The following is a 21883-nucleotide window of genomic DNA, read 5'->3' as shown; positions in this document are numbered from 1 at the left end:
TAGAGCCCTAGCGATGTCAAATGAAACCAAATTCACATTCAGCAAAAATATGTTTATTTAAATTTACCATAAGGAATTTTTATACAGAAACATTTTTTTGTCACTTGAATAAATGATGGGGGCAAAAAAATGCTGACGCAGTAATGAATCTCATCAACAAACATAAAAAAAGCAAACAGACACGGTGATGTCAGTCCCTGAGCAGCGTCCTGAGCTGTGCCATGCGGTAGAGGGCGTTCCTGCCTGCTGTTCTCATGCAGGCGCTCACATCCTGGCAGCAGAGCGGGCACTTCCGGGCTATGGCACACAGCGCCTCCTCCAGCGCATCTTGGGTCTGGAGGTCCGGGAGGCTACTGCTGGACTGCAGCAGGTTCAGGGTGTCCTGCAGCCAGCCCTCCTCCCTGGCCAGGGTGGCTATCCAGGGCTGAGCGTTCACACAGCCGCCCAGGGCCTGCAGGCCGAGCCTCCAGAGCTCGGCCGCCTCCTCCCACCACTGCTCCCACGCGGGGCTGACTCGGGCCAGCCCGCCCCCCTCACCCGCCTGCAGCGGCCCGAGGAGGAACCGCAGGGCGGAGGAGAAGAACCGGCGCTGGCTGTTCTCCACCGGACCTGTCGTGCACACAGATGCTGAATGAGCACTTTTGCCTTCGAACCACGACAAGAATCGGTAAGAAGCACATAACAGCAATTTTAGATTTAACAGCTCGATACATAACTGCTATAAAATAAAATTATTTGAATGGCTAACTTCAATGTTCAATACAAATACCTGTGAATGTTTTTAGTCTGCCAATCATGAGCCCCAGAGTACAATAATTGGCTGCCAGGACCAAGAGGCGTGGCTTATGGAGGAGCACAGGAAGTGCTTCACTTAGTAGTGCTTCAAGCGTGGTGAAGCAAGCGTCAGTCCTGAGAACAGACAGAGCAGTGGCAGTCGGTACATCAGACAGATGGCCTATAAGAGAATAGCATGTAAAGACCATTGAGGGGTGTGTGTGTGTGTGTGTGTGTGTGTGTGTGTGTGTGTGTGTACCTGACTCGGTCCGGCTCTGTGACTGTGAAGTTGAGCAGCGTGGAGCAGGCTGTTTCCAAGCTGGAATCTCTGGTTGCGTTTTTCCCACTACGGGTCCTCAGGGCCCCCCAGGCACGAGAGAGGAAGGCCACGAGCAGGGCCGGCACGTCCAGGGAGAGGAGAACCTTTCTCGGGTTCTCTTCAGCAGACAGGTGGCAGAGAGCCGGGAGGAGATATCTGAGCAGAGAAGAGAAAGCTGCTCACTTTTGCTGAGACACTGGAGCTGGGTCACAATACTATAACTTTACTATGTCAAAAGTTCATAACTCTGATCCCAATACCAGCAAGTGGCACTTTTTTCCCTATACACTAAAGTCACATCCGCAGTTCAGAAATACTTCAGAATTTGGCCCCACAAACCTCAAGACATCCTCCCCTGTCCACGCTCCTGTTTGTGAACCGTCACCGACAGACATGTCTGACATCCAATCAGCCAGCCCTTTGCCGTTCTGCTCTTGTAGGTGATATTTGGCATAGCCAATGAGAAAGGGCAAGAGGGCAGTGACCTCCTCCTTCAGACACAAAGTTTCCTCCGCCAGCCACACACAGAGAGAGCGGAACGTGGCAAAAAGGAATGGATCATCGTACTGGCTTGGGTCTACCTGAGGAAAAAGGAATTCAGCAATTTAACTGTATTTCTTTAAAATCCATGTACAGCACAGGGGCTTTCCTTTAGAATTCTACAGCTGCCTGTACATTGTAAAAACATTTTACTAAATATTTCCATTGACTTCACTAATACAAAAACAGATTACAAAAGTGATTCTGCTAGGATTCTACAACTACATTGATTCATAAAGGTAATGAATAATACACCATACATCATATTCCTGTGTGTTGTATACTTCAGACTTTTTACTGTCTAAAAACATAATATATATTCAAGCATCTTGCACATTGCGCTCACCTGCTGCAGGTAGTAAATGACAGCAGAGAAGGCCTCCTCCAGAACCCCCAGGACCTGCCTGCTCTGTTGTAGACTCAGCCCAGCCATGGCAGTCTGAGGCTGGGCAGGACTTTGGCTAGCCCCCTGGCTGCAAGCCTGCTCCATGGCTGCCTCCATGATCCGGAAACAGGCAGTGAGCACGTTCTGCTGCTGCGGGGAGAGCCGTGTCCCCGGTGGCTCTTCCAGAGCCATCCTCACCTCCACACATGCACGGTTCACCAGCAGGCAGCAGAACTTGGGCGGACCTGCCGGTTCCCATCCAAACAAGTCCAACATACAAGCCGACAGCACCAGGACCGGGCCCAGGTGCTCTGCGCTGAGTTTACCTTGCACCATTGGACGTATCGTCACCCACAGACCAGAGACCACATCCCTGAGCTCTTGGGTTTGTGTCTCGCCTCCTGGCGGTGGAAGGAACTGTGGTATCCGTGAGCACATCTCCAACTGGTCCTGCTTAGGAGCTTGGCTGAAGTCCTTGGAGATGCCAACAAGGAGAGAGGAGAGTTCTGATGGGTGTTTGCTCCATGCCCGCTGCCTAACGCTGCTGGACAAGAGCTGAGCCAGGAGCGGGAGACCCTTCTCACAGCTGAGTGTCTGCTTCTTACAAACGGCTCTGCACAGGGCAGGGACGGCACCGCGTGCCAGCAACTGATCCGGGCCTCGCGGGAGGGCACACAGAGTGTTGAGAACCTGGTAGCAGTCAGCTGCGACTGCTTCATCCAGGGCAGAGGCAGGAACCTCACCTGGCTCAACGCCACTCTGTAACCCTGGGGGACGTTCCTGTGCCGCCTCCTGCGAGGTGCTTTTGTGTGTCTGAGAGGATGCAGCGTGCGCATGTGGACACGTGTCTTCTGCAGGCGTGCTCTGGTTTTGCTTCTTGCTGACTGGCATGCCACCTTCCAGCAAGTCCAGGAGGAGAGGGATGGTGATCAGCATCTGGGGATGAGTTGCCATGTCTTGGTCTGTGCTGAGACCAGCCAGCAAGGCTGTGCCCAGGGACACCAGGTCTGCGGGGGGCAGCTGAGAGCTCTCACTCGCCCGGACAGCGGTCACCAGAAGTCGGGCAGGCAGGTTGAAGCCCACTGCTTCAAAGATACGATGCAAGGTTGCCTTATCCAGCTGACTGGCTGGACACAACCGTGTAATCTATGTGGGAAATATGTTATAGAGTTATTGGATTAATCCATACGTTAAGCACTGACTGCTCAAAGGACTGATCTAGTTTACATCATCAACATAAAAAAAGACTTTACCAAGAGGAGCGCTGCCAATATGTGGCTGTCGTTTTTGGCGTGAATGAGTGCATGAAGACTGCGCTCCAGGACTTCACGCTGAGCAGCAGACAAGCTGTCAAGGGCAGGACGGCAACCCTCCGCTCTCGGGGGCTCCTCGGGACTCATGGATCCCTCACTTTCCGCCATTCTCAGCAGCTTCCACCATATCTGTAAACACAGCAGGATTTGTAGTGTTCATGATCAAACCCACGTGTGCAGCGTTCACTTACACTGCGCGTCTTGTCGTTTTAGATTGACAGTCATTGTCACAAGGATGTATTTACCTCATTACAACATTAGCGGAGCTTACTATATAGAAATCAGAAGCAATCGACATGCAGCCAGACAGCACTTGAACCAGAATAACGGAGTTTTGATCAACTTGATCAGTTTCCTCTCATACAGGTCAAGGCTGTGGATCTCAAATATTGCCAACCAGTTAGTTAGCTAGCGAGCTACATTGCTAGTAATATTTACAGCTCGTAAATCCTAAAACAAATATGTAACTGTACGGATGCACTGATTAAATTACTATAGAGTAAATTACAATGTATATGCTTAAATGAGAAAATCAAAACGCACCAAAATAACCAAAATATCTTGGCTGGCTAACAGGCTAGCTAGCTAACTTGCTTAGTTACTTACGTCGTCCACGCGATTTCAACGCTGCCGTATTGACTTCCGGTTTATTTTTCGATCGAAAGGCAAATGAAAAGTCAAAAGTGGATATTTCAAAATATCAGTACCTTGTTTAAACGCCAACAAAGAGATTGAGGAATGGAATCACATATGAATTTTTCGACACCATGTAGCATCAAAATAAATGAAAGATAAAATGTGAAGGATACTTGGAGTATTATTACTTTTCCTGTACTTAAATGAGGCAGGTGTGAAGACGTAGTTTGGATCTCTCTCTCTCTCTCTCTCTCTCTCTCTCTCTGGTAATATATGGTGCTCTTCAAACAGATCTCAGATAGACATGTGTGCTAAATATTGCGAAATGCTGAGTTATACTGACCACTATTTAATAGTAAACAAGCTCCATTAAGTACATGTAAAGCGAACGTATTATGGACTAGATCACCACCCAGTGGTGGAATTGCGCTTGGACCATTAAACAGGATCCAGGAAATGACGAGTTAGTGGGGCTAACATCGCTTCTGCGTTTGAAAAGGAAACGAGCTCTTTCATTCATAAAAGGCCCGTAGTGGTCCGTAGACACCCCTCCGTGTTTATAAAGTAAGTAAACGTTACAGACGAGGACCCGAACTTGTAATTGCGGTTCACCGCGCATCATCTACGATATATTTTCATTTCAATAATAACCTAGTTCGTTTCTGACCGTTACTAATGTAGGTAGTCAACGGCGTTAATTAACTAGTTCAACAACTTCTGCCAAAGTGCCACAGCGTTACATTTAAATACATTAAAACATTTACTTTACTACCTCGCTAGACCACTTAAGTGAGCTAACCCAGGTTACTTTATGGACGTGCTTTGATTATTTCTTTGTGGACGACAGATTGGGTTCCTTCTAGGTCTCTTCGTCCTTGCCCATGTCGACCTCTCTACCTCCTCAGAAGGGTCCTGGTCCAGTGATGGCCAACATGCCGTCTCTGCAGCAGCCGGCGCACATGCCTCCCGGCTCAGTGTCCGGTCCCGGTCCCGGTCCGGGTCTGCCCTCCATCCCCCCGAACCAGGGCGCCCTGCGCGAGATCTCCCCCGTCTTCCTCTGTCGCATCGGGCAGGAGACCGTGCAGGACATCGTCACCCGCACCATGGAGATCTTCCAGATTACACGGGCTACTCAGGTGTGCTACAAGTGCCAAATGTTTTCATTAGAAAAGCATTTAGTTACATTTCATATTTAAAACATTGCAGTGAAGGCCAAAGTTTCCAGAGAAACGGGACGTTTCAGACAGACGCCATTGATCAGCTGTGCAAGCAAAGTGCTTCTGAATTAAACCAGTTTAAATGTGAAAAAGTAGATGTTTAAGTTTTATCATTAATTCCGTGGGGATGTAGCTTCTTAGGAAGTCCGTTGCTGACATATGTTTGCATAGCTAGTTATTGCTATGTCATTAATACAATGCCCATCAGTGTTAACATGCCTTGGCACTGGAAATGACATATCCTTAATCCTAATGGTTCGAAGGTGCCCAACAAACTCATCAGCAAATTCATTTTTATTCTCCAATGTAAAGCTGATTACATCTTTTGCAAGTAATGCTGTAGACAGCTTCTGCTGTAGTGCATGAGGGTGATGGGTGATGACAATTGATCCTTTTGTACCAGTTATTTAGTTAATACATTTATATGTAGCACATCTGGATCGGTTGCATGCTAAAGTAACACAGTTGAAATTTGAGTAATTTACATCACTCTTTGTGTCTTTAATGTTTTTATCTTGTCTATAAGAATTTAGTGGAGGTTCCTTAAAAAGGAATGCAGTCTCTACATCATCCTGGTGGATTCTGAATATTATCCACTGTTTTATTTGTAGGATGAGAAGTCAGGACTGAAGGAATTCTTGTTGTCTTTACAGCAGATTTTATTTATATGTATGGCTGCAACCAAATGCAAAATATATCTAGCTAATAGCTTGTAGAGAGCAGAGCATGAAAGCTGTTTTATCGATATCCTGTGAAGAAGCAAGTACCTTCTTGTAGTACAGTTCCCTATTGCTGAACTAGCAAATATGCACCTTGTAAACCTTCCGCTGCGTTTTTGAGGACTTTGAGCAAGTAGAAAGGACATAAATCCATAAAACTGCGTATTGTTTTATAAATTTTTGTGTGTAGTTCACACAACATGAGCACAAAATCTGCCAGCGGCTGCACATGAAGCTAAATGATGGTTATTTGTTCTTATATCCCGACTCACGTGATTAATCATGACCGATGATTCCTGTAGTATGGTGACTGACCACTAATCTGCTAATGGGCATCTGGCATGCAAAAGTTCTATCGCTAAATGTTACCTCAATGCTGTTGTACAGTTTTGAGGGTTTTGGCAGCCCAGGTCTGGTAAGTATTTAGCACGGATGTGAGCGAATGCATTCTGACGTGTGCTCTCTTCTCTTTAACTTGGCTGTGAATCCTGTCCAGCTGCCAAATGGTGTGACCCAGAGTCAGGCAGCATATCAGGACCGCTTCAGTAAACTCCAGGAGCACCTGCGCCAGCTCACTCTGCTCTTCCGCAAACTGCGGCTGCTCTACGAGCGCTGTATGGAGATGACCTCCGACCTCCAGGAGTCGCCTACTGAGGTGGGAGAACATTCTTCTGTGCCTTACGAGCTGGAAATAGCCTCGGCGGGTTGGGCGCTCTCGGCGAACGGCGGCAGAAGCAGTTGGCATTTCTACAAAGCTGAACCCGACCCCTTAAAATGACATTTTGTAATTTGGACTTGTGGACGAGCACATTAGAGAATATGTTCCCCTGAGAGACTCGCTCAGCCCTTCAGGTTCCAGGTCTGCTTTGACAATGCAGCTCCAGAGGGGGTCGTGGAGGACGGTCGTGTCTGACCCTGCTGGCTGTCTGTTTTGTGTACAGATGGTGCCGTATGTCGGGGGCGAGACGCCTCCGGTGAGGGTGGAGCCCTGCAGCCCCTCAGTGAGCCAGGACAGACAAGAGGTTTTAGAGGTTGGTTCCATTCCACGACAATGTTATTAATACCAGTGTATTAGTATCAGTGTTTTCTGAAAATCTGAACAGTCTGCAAAGATGGATACATACGTACAAAGTAGACATCAGCCCTAGGTGGATACTGTACTGTATTCAGTTAATTGTGAACATTAATTGGTGGTTTCTTAAATAAAGTATCGGACACATTACTTGGGCCCTAAGTCCAGAAGCACCACACAGTGTTTTAGGAATGAACAACGAAGTCTTCACCTGCCATATTTATGATGATGATGTATGTTGAATGGGGTCCGTATCAGATTCTGACTAACCGTAGCCAGGACTTTTAACAGGATCCCACAGACTCCAGCCCATCTGTTGCAGAGCAGATCTTGAGTTGGCTGTCCTTCAGCTCTGAAGCAGTGGTCAGGTTTATGACCACAGTAATACCGTTGGCTGCTTTCTTTGGGGTTTTTTATTTTTGGTTGGCCAACCACTTTTAACCCAGCAGTAATGTCTGATCATGTCTGATCAACCATAGAGCTTTGGTTATAGCTACAGCAAACTGATACCAGAGCTGTGATTTTGATTGGAATGCAATTCCAGTATTATTACTTAAGTGGATAGTGCTTTTAATTTGCAAATGGCCATGTTCACTCTAAGTGAATAAAGCCACCTCTAATGACAATCTCACAGAAAGAGAATTCAGTTAAATGAAGATACTTTCACAATTGTTTTTGATCGTTTATTTGTCACATGACCTCTGCAGAAAGTACGTCAGAAGAATCAGGAGATGAAGGTTCTAATGGAGCAGATGAGGAACCTCCTGTGGGACATCAATGCCATGCTCACCATGCGCAAATGACCAGAAGACCCAACCTTTCTGCTGCACCTCCTGCGCTCGGGCAGGGTGGACCACCGGGCCTTTCTACGAATGCTGTGTTGGTCCGCACCCCCCCCCCCCCCCCCCCCAGCGGAGGACCGGTGTTGCTAACATGCTGTATTTACTCTTCATTAACGAGATGGGGCTCGTTCAGCCTCAGGCCAGATCTTCCTCCTTCGTTATGTGTAGTCTTGGCTGTGACTCCTAACTTTCTGCCTCTAAGCACTGAGCTAGAACCGTTTTGTTTTAGCGAGGATTTAGTAGTGTGAACTCTATGCCAAGCACGAGGGCTGATCCGGACTAATCGCTAGGGAGACCGCGGGGAGGCGGCTTGTGCTTCAGGCATCCTCCCTGTACAACAATATGGAGTCCCTGGCCCTCAGTGTAGCACACGCTGTGATGGGATCACACATCTGCAGCCTGGCAGCTATGTTCTCAGGTGGACTGTGTGTGTGTGTGTGTGTGTGTGTGTGTGTGTGTGTGTGTGTGTGTGTGTGTGTGTGTGTGTGTGTGTGTGTGTGAAAGAATGAAATATCTTTTGTACTTTACATGTTTTCTTTCAGGATAATTTCTTTCTTTGGTTTGGTAGTGACCATTTTTTATGATTGCTAAATAAATTTGTAAACAAAAAAGTGGAAGTAGGTAATTTCCTGACGTTGATTTATTTGTGTTCATTTTAAAAATGCAAAATCCCTACTAGAATTGCATTTCAGAAGTGTTTTATTGGTCATGTAGTCACACCTTGTATTGACTCAGTCACTTTGTGACTTCTCTGATACACCATAATGTGTTAGTCTCTGATACAATTAGCATCTGTCTAGGTGCTAATTTCAAAACTCTCCACCAATGAGATGGCAGCTTGGGTGGTCTCCAAGTGCTAATACTTGAATGGCACACTTTTTCTGTGCTGTCCATCAAAACGAAAATAAGATTCAGTCATAGGTAGGTTCCAATATGGGCAGTGTGCTCCATCCAAGCTTAACCACCATGTTTGGAAGAATCCATCTTTTGTTGAGGGAGGGGTATGGGGGGGGCATCACTCCTTGAACTGTGCCTGTCTACCAGTGTCCCCTCCCTGTCCAGCTCTTTGTGTTGGATTCAAGTGTCTGCCAGTCTGTCTGTCCCTCAGGCACGCTCGAGGTCTTTGTACTTCTTGCGCAGGACAGACACGTGGTCCTTGAAGAGGACGGGGTCCAGGCGGAGCTGCGAGTGCACCAGGGGCATGTAGCCGAACCAGCTGGCGAAGGCGTCCACGCATTCCTGCCTCTGGTTAAAGTGTTCGGGGTTCGCCCACGGCGCCATGTTGGTGCTCTGTGAACAAAGGAACGGCAATGAGGCGTTAAGCCGAGACACAGCAGCTATGGCATTCTCCGTCTCTAATCTCACGCTTTACTGGCCATGAGGTAGTGTAATGGGTGCGTGTGACGGAGGGGTCACCTGAGGACCAGGAAGCTCTTTGTATTGCTTCCTCTGGGCCACTTTGATGGGCGGTAGATGGGTCACCGACGACACCAGGAAGTTCATAAGGATGTCCTCACAGTTGGAGGTGCGGTCTACTAACGCTCGTAACGAGGCCGGCAGGTAGTGGGAGAACAGGTGGTGGTAGTACCTGTTGGAGGGAGGAAGAGGAGGCATGGCCTGGTGACTGGGAGGAAGAGGAAGCTGAATTGTGTCTTTGAACCTCTGTGGTGTGTTGGCAGTGATCGGTTACCTATGATAGAAGGCAGCACCAGTCAGCACAATGGAGTACTCGTTAGTCCATTTGGAGGTGTAACCCCACAGTTTCTTTACAGGGTCCCAGAAATGACTTCTGGGAGGATAACCTACTATCCTGTCAGGAAAACTCCGCCACACGTGGAAGGCAAAGTTGACCTGGAAGACACACAATATTACACAATATATCAGTCAGGCATGTATAACAGACCATTTAATGGGACAAAGAGAAAACGTGGATTTACTCATCCAGTTCATTTTTCTACTAGATGTGCTGCAGCAGCACTAAATCTGAATGAAATGTTTTATAAGCATTTTAAATGCCATATGCAATAGCTAAGCATTAGAGGTAAACTGCTGTGCTGTTGGCTTCTAGGGGTAGTGCATGATGGGAAAAGAGCACGAACCTCACTAGTGAGCAGCACTGTGTCCTCATCCAGGCTCAGAACCGCCTCAGTCTCGATCGCACCGTGTGGCCAGAAACGACTACTAGTCTGTGGGAAACAGATGGAGTAAACGTGTGTGTGTGTGTGTGTGCGTGTGCGTGTGCGTGTGCGTGTGCGTGTGTGTGCGTGCGTGCGTGTGCGTGTGCGTGCGTGCGTGTGTGTGTGTGTGTGTGTGTGTGTGTGCGCGTGCGTGGGTGTTCCCACTGCACATGGGCCCCAGCTTGAGCGTGCACACATATTTGGAAACACTCACTTTCCTTCTGCCATCTGTGACGACAAGAGGTACAGGCATGGGCGGCCACTTGGTCCTGGGAGGGGGCGGCTTCTCACTGTTCCACACGATGATGATCTGCCGGAAAGCAGGGGCCACAAACACCAACAGAGAGGGGCCACAAACACCAACAGAGAGGGGCCACACACACCAACAGAGAGGGGCCACACACCCCAACAGAGAGGGGCCACAAACACCAACAGAGAGGGGCCACAAACACCAACAGAGAGGGGCCACACACACCAACAGAGAGGGGCCACACACACCAACAGAGAGGGGCCACACACACAAACAGAGAGGGGCCACAAACACCAACAGAGAGGGGCCACACACACCAACAGAGAGGGGCCACAAACGCCAACAGAGAGGGGCCACACACACCAACAGAGAGGGGCCACAAACACCAACAGAGAGGGGCCACACACACCAACAGAGAGGGGCCACAAACGCCAACAGAGAGGGGCCACAAACACCAACAGAGAGGGGCCACACACACCAACAGAGAGGGGCCACACACACCAACAGAGAGGATTCACAAACACCAACAGAGAGGGGCCACACACACCAACAGAGAGGATTCACAAACACCAACAGAGAGGGGCCACACACACACCAACAGAGAGGGGCCACACACACCAACAGAGAGGATTCACAAACACACTCGTACATAACCTAGAGAGTGTCCCAGTCTTTATGGATTGCAATAGAATTTGCATAATTTACAATTTACATAATTGCAATAGAATTTGAGTTGTTGGTGAGCAACGGTGTATTCTATGGTACAGAACCAGTGGCAGACGCCATGAGTACCTGGGAGCAGTACTTTGACTTGGACACCACCTGAAGGAGCTTCATGATTGGCTGAGATTGAGACACCAAAGGGGAGGTGGCATGGATCACAGCGGTAAACTCTTGCCCGGGGCTGATGCCTGTGTTAATGGAGGACAGGGAATGAGACTGGATGAGGATAACATAACAACAGATCGTCTCCTCTATGCGATTTTAGTCACTACTGTTTGCAAGCTCCCCATGGGTGTCATTAGAAAGTTTTGTATAAAATCTTTGGGACAGTTCTGATCATTAACATTTGCATCCATGTTATTTAACAGACACTTTTATCGAGAGCTGCTTACTTGCGGACTGGGGCTTTAATCTACATTTACCCATTAACATTCAGACGTTGAGCTTGTGGGAAGTGAAGAAGTCTGTTCATGTGAGACTGACTCTGCTCCCTGGGAGGTTCTGGTTGTAGGGAGCACTCAGGCTTACCAAGGTTCAGGTAGTAGAACGGGTAGTGGGCCAGGTGTGTGGAGTACTCGGGCAGTACCAGAAGACCTCCAGGCAGGGCATTCCACATCAACTTATTCCTGGAGATGTGAGCGTACACTCTGTCCTTGATGATCTACCAGATAATACCAAAAAAAATAATCACTCACGTGATTACACAGATACATTTTTCCTATCTGTCTCCTTTCATATCGGATATGTTTACTTTTATTGTTATTATATGGCATACACTTATTTTATAAACATTAAAGTACTACTGGAGCATGCATTCCTATTAGTGGCCAGCAGAGGGCATTGCTAGCTTATACATATTATGCAAAAATCAACATTGTGTTTGGCAATTAACCTGGTGGCACAGGATTAAGTGGGTGCTAATGATGCATGCCGTCTTAATCCTTGTTTTAATTTCCTCTGAGAGTCCTTGCCCTGTCACACTCACGGTGCCTCAAACTGACACTCGAGCCGCCTTATACTTACCTCTAGAGTGGTAAGTACAATCTTGTCCACCGAGGAGAAGTAGGCATCCCAAAGCATCTGAGTGCGCTGTCTGAGAGCCAGAACCCGCTCAATACCCACAGCCCGCACCGTGGAGGGCACCTTAAGGAACAGAGAGGCACTTCTTCCAAGCCGCATATAGACTATACGGACATATCACACACTCCTACACAAAGAAGCCAACATCCGTCCTCCGGTCTTAGGATTTCAAATAAAGTTCAAACAGAAAGGGCTTCAGAGCCGGCAGCTCCCTGTGGCCGAGAGCGTGCTGTTCACCTGCAGAAGCAATCTCTCGTCTCCCTCGATGACCGCCTGGTTCCACTGGATGACATCAGAGAAGGGCAGTTCCCAGCCGTTGCTGAGCAACACTGGGATACAGGCCGCCTGAGGGACACGCCAGACACACAGACAGGCAAGAGAATCTGTTGTTAAAGAGTCTCCAGCACACACCAGGGTTGATGCAGACAAAACAGACATCTGTTCTATAGGCCCTGAAATGCATAGGCTATGTGTAGCGTGTTTTGTGAATTCCCGTCAGGGAGAGCAATTACGTTGAGTCTGGAGCACGGAGAAAGGGAGGTGGCGGTGTGAAACTGGCTGCAGGGCCCAGCGTGTGACGTCTGTCAGCATTTCCTAGGAGACACGGACCCGCGGTGGGGCGGTGGGACCCCCAGGCTGCCAATTAAACGCCCACCCTACATATCGGGAGTTGTGGACGGGGTCCTGGTCTACTCGAGTGACGCATGGTTTAACGTCAGGTTCTGATGTAGATCTAGTTTGCCTCTCCAGTTGCTTATTTGCCTGGAGATTTATTATTTTTTGCATGTATTCTGGTCTACCATTAGAACTTGAAATGAAACCACAAGAGACTGCAGCCTCAAGACCAGGTGGAGATCAAACATGGGCCCCGCGGGCTGTGTGCAGGCAGCCTTTCATCCTGAGCGTGCTCCAGAGGCCACTAGGGTGGACAGCGAGGAGCCGCTTCCGGCAGCAGACTGCAGCCTTGGCCTACTGTGCCCACATCAATCCTGGGCCTCGCCTGTGTTTCACACCCAGAGAAGGTGGATTAGGGGTAGCCAGAAAAGCTCCTCTCTTGTGTAGTTCTGGCTAACTCCCAGATATGAACTGTTTTGGGGAGTGCAAATGAGAGTGAGGATGGCAGACGCAAGAGGGGGTGAGGTTAGAGGCAATAAGAGCTGTCTGGATGGTTTGTGTGTGTATGGGGGGGTTAAAGATGTTCTAGAACTTTCCACAATGCTGATAATAGGCAGCTCTTTTTGTGGCTCTGGCTGGCACCAACGAAAAGCTCAAAGAGATGTGAATGGAAGTGGGGAAGGGGAAGAGGGTGAGACAGACCAATGGACTTGGAGAAAGAGAGAGAGGGAGAGAGAAGGAGAGAGGGAGAGAGAGAGAGAGAGGGAGAGTGAGGAGCAGCTACTGGGAGGGCAAAGCTGCCTGCCAAAGCCGCTGTGGATTCGTCCATTCAGTAGAGCTCGGCTGGGCTGAGGGCACCTCCGTGAATTTCCGGACTTTTCCCACACAACACCAGGAGGCCCAGAATACATGTGCCTAGGACACTTTTCCACTCAACGCCTAAAGTGTTGTTTATCTAAACTCCAGAACCATTCTCACTCATTCTGTGGGTCCCTCTAGCCATATGGTGGTCGTCATGGTTTTGTTTTTTTGTTGTTTTTTTTCCCCTCACGCTGCCTACAGCACCATGCAGCTGCAGAAACACGCACACAGCTGCCTGTGGATCTGACCACAAGTTCATCAGGGAGTCAGCGGACACCACCACACCTGCAGCGACTCCAGGAACCGGAAGGAACCCAGGCGCCGACCTCGAGGAACCAAGCAGAAGGTGGAGTTGTGAAGCAGCTCCCGATAGTCGAACCTGGGGAAGAGACAGACGGAGAGCAGCCATCAGCACCAGAAGACGATTCCACGACGCAGCGGACAGACGGGTCCACGCCCTGCTGCTCCGCACCGGCTCTGCCTGGCCCGCGACCCTGCTGAGAGACGCTGTGATGCAGACAGACCACCACGCTCACCACAACCTGATGGGCCTGCCAACCATTTCTACGAGTGCAGCAAAGAGACCAAGAAACCAAAGAGACCAAACAATGTCTTGGTGCATATATATGCAATATATTGTATATACACATACCTCTCTCACTAAACAAGCAAGCATACATTAATCCTTATATATATTGTCTGTGTTTGTGTGTGTAGGTTATGTTGACCCAGAGGGAGAACTAATGAGTGTGGTGGATTGCGTAACTGACTTGGCCTCAAGGCGACAGCAGTGTTACCACAGGACTAGCTGAGCAAAATGGTGCCAGATACACCCAAATGGCTAGCTGGTCAAAATCCACCTAAACACGTTCTGCTACCATGACCCGAAATGATTTGTTTATTGGCTGGGCAACTACTAAAAGGGCATGTGCAAAGAAAGCTCAAACTCCAGACCTTTAAGTCAGTCCTCTGGAAACACCTTGGGAAATCACAGAAGAGACTCTTCTTTGAAGTGTACTGCTTTCATATGAAACAAAGACAGAAAATCTATTTGGCATAGGTCCTGGGAGAAATGATGTCTATGTGAGCAGGTTTCCATGAAAATGTGTGTGCTTGACTCAGGCACAGAGTAACATTCTTGCAGTTCCAAAGGAAGCAGCTTATCTTATCATCCACAGCAAATAACTGCTTCCAGGTCAGAGAGCCTCTCACCATTTCATGCACACGAGGCCGTGTACACACAGCCCTAGCCGCCTGTGTGAGCTAGCATGTAAGCATCTTCCTCTCACTGCTGGCCACATTCATCTCCTCTGTCCTTTGCGGTTACTGTACGAGCCTTCGTTTTGCTTGGATCGTGGTCACCCCAGAGAGTGTGGAGCCACGTTGCTGAGTTGAATGTGGAAGATGCTTACATGCAGCCTAGCAGAGCATGGCGTTCGACAGCTAGACATGGAAGGGCTAGCAGGCTGCCTTGAAAGCACCTCGGTCTCCATCCGGTGCAAGACATGTTTATTTACAGTCCTGCCAGCAAATAAAAACATGGCTGCTGTCCATCTCAGCTTCCCCCAAGGCCTCGAGCTATGCCTGGAGCTTGTTTGCCATGTCCCGACTTAACCTGGTCTATCAGGAGCTAACCTGGTCTATTAGGGGCTAAACTGGTCCACAGCTACCCGGTCCAGAGATTGGCATGAGGCTGAGAAGCTGGGGGGGAGGGGGGGGGGGGGGTAATGAAAAAAAAAAAAGAAATGAAGTGCATTAATGAGGAAACGGCATTTCCTCCTGGCCTGGACTGAACCAACCTCTATGCTAAGGTGCCCCTGGAGACTCTGAGCCCAGTGTGGGCGGGGCTCTTACGTTAGCACTGCAGCACTGAATATGCCAAAGCTCAGTTGACGCTGCAGGCAAGCTGGTTGTGTGGTAGTCCGTCACTGGCCCTTTAAAGGTGCCATTCTGCAGGTCTGCTGGTGGGCTGAGACCTTCAGACCGGCACTTTAATGGCATCCTGTTTATGCAGGCGTGTGCAGAGTGCCGGGAGCTGTGAGAGGACTGTGGAGCTGGCGGGTGTGGGGAGTTGCGGTGGTGTTTGGTGGAGGATAAGACTAGTGTAATTCACTAGTCCTGGCTACATGTGTGTGTTTTCGTCTTAGCGTGTCTGTAGAGTGCTCTGGGTGTTGCTCGGTATGCCTGACTTGGATCTGCAGGTGTGAGTCTAGACTTTAGATTAGCATCGACCCACTTTCCTCCGTTTCCTTTTCTCACTGTTCTTGTAGCATCTTCCGCAGTGCTTTTTAATGAAGCCATTTACCCAGAAGTAGTGGAACAAATAAATCATTTAACTGTGTTTTGTTTCCACAAGCTAATAAACAGGGTTCTTCCTCTTCCATTTACCAGGGCGAGGTGTGGATCTGTGCCAGCTTTGGTCTGCAGGGCTAAAATTCATGAGTTTGTGTGTAGTTGAGTGTGTGTGTGTGTAGCTCCATGACACTAAGATGACATGAAGCATGTCTCATGCTTCATTTATGTGTGTGCGTGTGTGTGTGTGTATCTGTGTGACACTAAGATGACATGGAGCATGTCTCCAGTCTCCAGAGTACATTTGTGTGTGTGTGTGTGTGTGTGTGTGAGTGTGTGTGTGTGTGAGTGTGTGAGTGTGTGTGTGTGTGTAGCTGTGTGACATTAAGATGACATGAAGCATGCCTCCAGTCTGTAATGTTTGGACATGACCCACTGACAGAGTTTGAGTGTGTGTGCGTGTGTGTGTGTGTGCGCCCACAGCTGCATTACACATCTCATCCGCCAACAGTGCGCCTGTGCTGCTTCTAATTGTTTCGGTGTTTATATTTATATGTGTGGGCATTAAGTTCTACATGTACATGAATGCCAGTGGTGTCTGTTCCACGCTGCCCTACCGCCTGAGTGGAGAAACGGGTTGTAATGCACTCCAAGACTTGATAGAACAAGCATCTCACAATATGAAACTGGCATAAATGCAGTTACATGAATATGTGTGTGTGTGTGTGTGTGTGTGTGTGTGTGTGTGTGTGTGTGTGTGTGTCCTGGCATGCATGTTTACTCCAGCATAGTAGAAAGACGCCTTACAGTGCAGTCACTGGTGGCCCCCTGAGGCAAAGCTGGTTAAACATTTATATGGCACAAGACCTTGCTGGAGAAGGAGAGGATCTAATGAAGGCAGCCACAGATGAGATGTTCCCATCAGCACCTACAACTCCCCCCCCCCCCCCCCCCCCCCCCCCGCTTGCCTTACCACTATGCTCCCCAATAATACACTGTATTCTTTACCTTGAAATAAGTCAACCCCGCTTCCCCACCCGCCGTGTCTCTCTCTGTCCCTCTGTCTCTCTCTCTCTGTCTCTCTCTCTCTCTCACTGTCACTGAGGGGTTTGAGAAGTGTTCTCTGGAAGCAGCTGTTGGTCACGCCCACCATTGCTTCCCACATTCTCTGACTGCTCAGCTGTTGTCAGTGGCTGGAGAGGAACGTTTGGGAATGTGTGTGTGTGTGTGTGTGTGTGTGTGTGTGTGTGTGTGTGTGTGTGTGTGTGTGTGTGTGTGTAAGCATGTCAGAGAGTACCTGTTTGAGAATGCAGGGCTGGAACAAAGAGGATAAGGCAGGTGATGAGTCTGAGTCAAGCAGGCTGATGTGTTTGCATGTGGGACATGGGCAGTGAGTCACTACGCCCGTTCCTCTTATATAACGCCTTTTATGGGTTTGATGCAGTGCACTTTCCTACATGTCAGGAGTCACTGTTTGTGAGCACATCGGTATTTTCCAAGCAGAGTTTTCTCTTCTTCATGTTCGCCGTGTGCAGGTTTAGAAGCAGACAGCTGCAGAAAAGCAGTAGCCCACCTGACTCTGCAGGTCTCATTATCATTGATGCTCTGACCAGACAGACTCCAGTAACACACACACACACACACCACACACACACACACACACACACACACACACACACACACACACACACACACACACACACACACAGAGCTGGGTAAGGCCCATGTCCTGTGATGGACAGCCACCAGTTGTCTGTTGATCCTTCCTTCTCATCCGTATCGGAAGCACAAAAGGTCAACTGTCACTCTCCCTCCCTCCCTCCCTCCCTCCCTCTCTACCTCTCTCTCCCTTCCTCACTCTCTCTCCCCCTCTCTCTCACTGTTTGGTTGGTGTTAATGTGGGATTCGTTTTTTTATTCTGCATGCAGTCTACAATGGAGCTTATGGAAGCAAAGGACTTTGAATGAAAATGTTCAGTCTGAATATAGCAGTGCTTAAAAAATCACTTCAAAACCATTGATCCTGCCTGCCTGCGTGCGTGTGTGTGTGTGTGTGTGTGTGTGTGTGTGTGTGTGTGTGTGTGTGTGTGTGTGTGTGTGAGACACAGAAAGCGGGTACATGAGAAGAGCTGGTTCTGGTGCACAATCAGTGGATTAGAAGGCATCATTTTAATATCCAATGTTCTACATGCCTTGAACTGTAAAAATATGTGATACATGCTTAACCTCTACAACATCCCATTTCTGAACAAGAGCTATAATTAATCATCGTAATTAATTAAACGTAGTAATATAATTAAATGTAGTAATATAATAAACACACTTTTTTCAGCGTGATGGCAGGCTGCTCTATTTTGATCCAGGTTTTTAGTAGGTGCCACACGGAGGCTTCCCCAGGCAGCTTATAACGGCCTTTAATGGGGCGGCAGTTCAAAGCTTTAAACCTTATATGCCTGTTTCGTAGAAGCCGGAGCAGCCGTTCATCACAACACGCCCTCTGGATGCCCTCGCAACAGCACACGTGGGTCCCGCCGGTCTGCAGAGAGCACGCGGTGCGGGGGAACTCCACCGTGCTCTCCAGTGGTGCAGGAACGCACAAAACACCGACAACACGGCCAGTAACAAAACCTGCGGTGAGCACCCATGTAGCATGAATCCTACCTTAAAATATGAATCATTTGAATCAACTGCCGGCTTTGCAGGTTTGAAACAGCTCCATTAATCTCCACTGCAGGACTCCTACAAAGACTCACTGTTGTAGAAAATGTCTACATAAAGCCTCAGTCAATATAGTCTACCCAGAGGGGCCAACAACATGCTGCTCAGGTGGAAAAAATAACATTTACATCAGGGACACCAAACATCTTTAGCGTTAAGTGAAATGTTTCTTTTTGAAAACATCAAGAGTCAGGATACATCATTTCTGCATTTCTGATATACAAAGCAAGTCTATAATTGACTGATCTAAATGTAAGCTCCTCTTGAGCTGTTTCTGTTTTTAAAAGAGCAGATGCAGGTCGAGGATCAGTGCCTCCAAAGCCTTTTCATTGTGAGCCCTTATAAATTGAAGCCCAAAACTGGTCTGTGGTCAGGGAATCTACTGTCTGTGTGCTGGGAGTGAAAGGTCAGGTTTCAGTCTGTGGACAAGTGACCACTGTGAAGGGCTGACCTTAAACCAGCAGGGAAGGAGCAAGAGAAAGTGAGGGTGAGAAAGAGAGTGTGTGTGTGGTGGGGGGAGGAATGAGGGTGAGAGTGTGTGTGTGTGTATGGGGGAGAAAGTGAGGGTGAGAGTGTGTGTGTGTGTGGTGGGGGAGAAAGTGAGGGTGAGAGTGTGTGTGTGTGGGGGAGAAAGTGAGGGTGAGAGTGTGTGTGTGTGTGGGGGGGAGAAAGTGAGGGTGAAAGTGTGTGTGTGTGTGGTGGGGGAGAAAGTGAGGGTGAGAGTGTGTGTGTGTGTGGTGGGGGAGAAAGTGAGGGTGAGAGTGTGTGTGTGTGGGGGAGAAAGTGAGGGTGAGAGTGTGTGTGTGTGTGTGGGGGGGAGAAAGTGAGGGTGAAAGTGTGTGTGTGTGTGGTGGGGGAGAAAGTGAGGGTGAGAGTGTGTGTGTGGTGGGGGACAAAGAAAAAAAATCGACAGAACTACAGAACTAGAAGATGGTCTAGAACTGTTGCAAAAATGTTATTTTTAGCAGGAACTAGATCCCATCTGTAATATACACACCCGATCTCCTTCTTCCCTCCCTCCTTCCCTCCCTCTCTCTCTGTGTTCCTACTTTACTGACTTCTCTCTCATCCTTTTCTTTCATTTTGTCTAATCTCAGTACGCACAGCTGCAAAGTCAGTGTAGCTGTTGTGTGTGTGTGTGTGTGTGTGTGTGTGTGTGTGTGTATTGTGCATGCACAGATGTTTTAATCTGATTATATGTCTAAGGGTTTTCTTCTCCCTCTCTTGGGGGACTGGCGGCTACAACAATAAGCTTTTCTCGCGTTCTGTTATCTGTCTGGCCGTCTGTGTATGATTGTACTGATCCAAATCTGCTCCCCACAGTCTTTGCTTCATCTGTAAAACCTGCTTCATGGTTGCTTTACGAGTCATCTTAAATGCTTTATGAGTTACCCGAGTTTAACCAATGTCACTAAAATTTCTGAGCAGTCACATTAGTACCTGAACATAAATTTGTTGTCCAGTTCTCAGCACTGATTTAAGCTACCTTATAGTACAGTTTGTTTGTGTGTGTGTGTTTGTTCCTGCCCAGGGCACATGAAACCACATGGCTAAATCAAGCACTGTTCTGCTGTTTATCCTGGCCTCTGAACTAACGCCTCCCACAACGTACTTAAATATACTGCCTACTCACTGTCTTATTAACTATACACACATGCTCTTTATGTGTGTGTGTGTGTGTGTGTGTGTGTGTGTTTGTTTTTGCTTTTTATAACCTGCCGTCGCAATCTGAGTACATTTCTCTGGTCCTCCTCCATTTAATTCTCTTTCTCTCTGGGTCCATTACAGAAGGACTCTGTTCTCTCATTAGGACTCTGACCTTTCTGATCCCTTTTAGACGATTACTAGTCCTGCACCATGGACACACAAACCCACACAAGCCACATATTCACACACAAACCTAATGTAAGATATGTAAGGACGTGCTTTGACTATGTTAGAAAGTGCTTATCATGTGTTTTTTTTTCTGTATATGAAGCACTGAATTTGATCATAGACGTTTGAACATGTACCATAGAAAATGTGCTTAAAATCTTTACAGGGTAAATATAGCAACAGATCACAGTGGACCAGCAGACTGAAAACTCAGCAGATCAGAACTGTCCTGTGTGTGTGTGTGTGTGTGTGTTTCTGTATTTCAGTTACAGTGGCAATGCTGTAGTGGAATCATGACATTCCAGACTCAAATATGGTCTCAACCCACAGCACTACCCAACCGACCCATCAGTGGTAAATGACCACGTATAGAGTTGAGATCACCCTAATTGTATTCGTTTGTATCTGATTGGTCATGTACAAACACTGGAGGTATTCATTCAGTATTGTGCTTGTGCTGTGAAACCTGTGGCCTACTGTAGGGGCAGGAAGCATGAGCTGAATACTGTAAATGATGTCCTACTTGTCTAAAATACCCAGACTTTACTTACTTTACCACATGTAAGAAAACCCTCGTTTAGTTTTCATTAAAGCGTTTCCGGAGGAGTGAAATCCAACATGACAGCCAGCCTGCTCCTGTCAGGGCTTCGGCTGCTCTGGATGGAGTTTCAGCTGCTGTGAGCCCAGTAGGAACCCCTGAAGAAGGCAGGGCCCATAGTGTCAGTGTACAACAGCACGACATGTGAAAACGCAGGGGAAGAAGAGGGACCTGCTTCATCCGTGATGCTGTCTCTCCCCCTGCGTCTATTCTGAGGGGAGTGGGACGTGGAAGTGTGACTACAGTCGCTCAGTCCATTGGAGTACAAGGAGGAGCGTTAAAATGCAGATAAGTGAATGAAGAGGTGTGCCCAGCAGCAGGGCTGACCACTCCCACTACCTCTCCTGCCTGCGGCTTGTCTCAGCTCATGACAGTGTTGCCAACTTAGCGACTTTGTCGCTATATTTAGCGACTTTTTTAAACGACTAGCGACAAATTTAGCGACTTTTGTGGTGTTACTGGAGACTTTTGTCGACTCTGAGACGAACACTCATGCTCTAACGTTACTGTTCTCAGCGAGCAGCGGGAGCTGCCGTGAGCCACGTCCCACTACACTCACAGTGCGGCCTCACAGTCAGACCCTCACCGCTCCACTCTCTCCCCCACGTAGCCTGTCACTCACCTCGCGGCAAACAAAATAAAAACTTTTTTTGACTGTCTATTTCAAAGGCAGCATAAATTATTCATTTGTTCAGAGTTCATTTCTAGTTCTAACATATTTAGGATCTTTTTTCTCTCTCCCACAACGTTATTTACAGCTTCAAAAATTATGCAAATTAGGCGATTACGTCATTTAGCGACTTCTAGGGACTTTTAGCACAGCCAATAGCTGCTGTCCTTACTGAGGAGTCGGCTGCACTGGCTGCCTGGTGGTGCCT

The 21883-nt window shown here is 48.2% G+C and overlaps 3 protein-coding genes across 8 annotated transcripts in view; 1 reads left to right on the top strand and 2 right to left on the bottom strand.

Moving 5' to 3' along the window:
- Positions 1–37: 37 nt before the first annotated feature.
- Positions 38–3980, bottom strand: ncdn (neurochondrin). Of its 4 annotated transcripts, none has more exons than XM_077009088.1 (7): positions 3938–3980; positions 3272–3460; positions 1980–3164; positions 1433–1674; positions 1034–1249; positions 770–909; positions 38–609 (listed from the first exon to the last, which is right to left on the bottom strand). In XM_077009088.1, exons 2-7 carry the CDS (start codon positions 3437–3439, stop codon positions 191–193), a joined length of 2370 nt encoding a protein of 789 aa, XP_076865203.1. In that variant the 5' UTR covers positions 3440–3460; positions 3938–3980; the 3' UTR covers positions 38–190. The 4 variants fall into 4 exon arrangements, with proteins under 4 accessions (XP_076865203.1, XP_076865205.1, XP_076865201.1 ...); XM_077009090.1 differs by lacking the exon at positions 3938–3980 and adding an exon at positions 3875–3919; XM_077009086.1 differs by lacking the exon at positions 3938–3980 and adding an exon at positions 3603–3861.
- Positions 3981–4321: 341 nt separating this feature from the next.
- LOC143517024 (mediator of RNA polymerase II transcription subunit 30) lies at positions 4322–8435 on the top strand. Of its 2 annotated transcripts, none has more exons than XM_077009096.1 (5): positions 4322–4531; positions 4873–5103; positions 6400–6558; positions 6845–6934; positions 7683–8435. In XM_077009096.1, exons 2-5 carry the CDS (start codon positions 4891–4893, stop codon positions 7776–7778), a joined length of 558 nt encoding a protein of 185 aa, XP_076865211.1. In that variant the 5' UTR covers positions 4322–4531; positions 4873–4890; the 3' UTR covers positions 7779–8435. The 2 variants fall into 2 exon arrangements, with proteins under 2 accessions (XP_076865211.1, XP_076865210.1); XM_077009095.1 differs by having other exon boundaries at positions 4330–4531; positions 4815–5103.
- A 63-nt stretch (positions 8436–8498) lies between these two features.
- Positions 8499–21883, bottom strand: part of ext1c (exostoses (multiple) 1c) — a 44191-nt gene continuing 30806 nt past the window's right edge. For both annotated transcript variants that reach the window (XM_077009092.1, XM_077009091.1), the window contains exons 3-12: positions 13809–13902; positions 12285–12392; positions 11991–12110; positions 11496–11628; positions 11037–11155; positions 10209–10304; positions 9917–10003; positions 9508–9668; positions 9234–9405; positions 8499–9107 (exon numbers count right to left, since the gene is read on the bottom strand). In XM_077009092.1, coding sequence (XP_076865207.1) covers positions 8922–9107; positions 9234–9405; positions 9508–9668; positions 9917–10003; positions 10209–10304; positions 11037–11155; positions 11496–11628; positions 11991–12110; positions 12285–12392; positions 13809–13902 — 1276 coding nt within the window. In that variant the 3' untranslated portion in view covers positions 8499–8921. The remainder of the gene's footprint in view (positions 9108–9233; positions 9406–9507; positions 9669–9916; positions 10004–10208; positions 10305–11036; positions 11156–11495; positions 11629–11990; positions 12111–12284; positions 12393–13808; positions 13903–21883) is intronic.

Source organism: Brachyhypopomus gauderio, chromosome 6 (assembly GCF_052324685.1).
Source record: "Brachyhypopomus gauderio isolate BG-103 chromosome 6, BGAUD_0.2, whole genome shotgun sequence".
Taxonomy (NCBI): Eukaryota; Metazoa; Chordata; class Actinopteri; order Gymnotiformes; family Hypopomidae; genus Brachyhypopomus; species Brachyhypopomus gauderio.
The sequence above is the reverse complement of the archived record's forward strand: the minus strand, read 5'-3'. Positions and strand labels throughout refer to the sequence as shown.

Excerpts from the sequence above, each read along its gene's own strand:
- ncdn (XM_077009086.1), bottom strand. The coding sequence starts at position 3,629 with ATGTCGATTGCTTCTGATTTCTATATA. Across the intron at positions 1,250-1,432 it reads ACAGGGGAGGATGTCTTGAG|ATATCTCCTCCCGGCTCTCT; the intron begins GTTTGTGGGGCC and ends TTCTCTGCTCAG. Across the intron at positions 610-769 it reads CAGACTAAAAACATTCACAG|GTCCGGTGGAGAACAGCCAG; the intron begins GTATTTGTATTG and ends TGTGCACGACAG.
- LOC143517024 (XM_077009095.1), top strand. The coding sequence starts at position 4,849 with ATGTCGACCTCTCTACCTCCTCAGAAGGGTCCTGGTCCAGTGATGGCC. Across the intron at positions 5,104-6,399 it reads AGATTACACGGGCTACTCAG|CTGCCAAATGGTGTGACCCA; the intron begins GTGTGCTACAAG and ends AATCCTGTCCAG. Across the intron at positions 6,935-7,682 it reads ACAGACAAGAGGTTTTAGAG|AAAGTACGTCAGAAGAATCA; the intron begins GTTGGTTCCATT and ends TGACCTCTGCAG.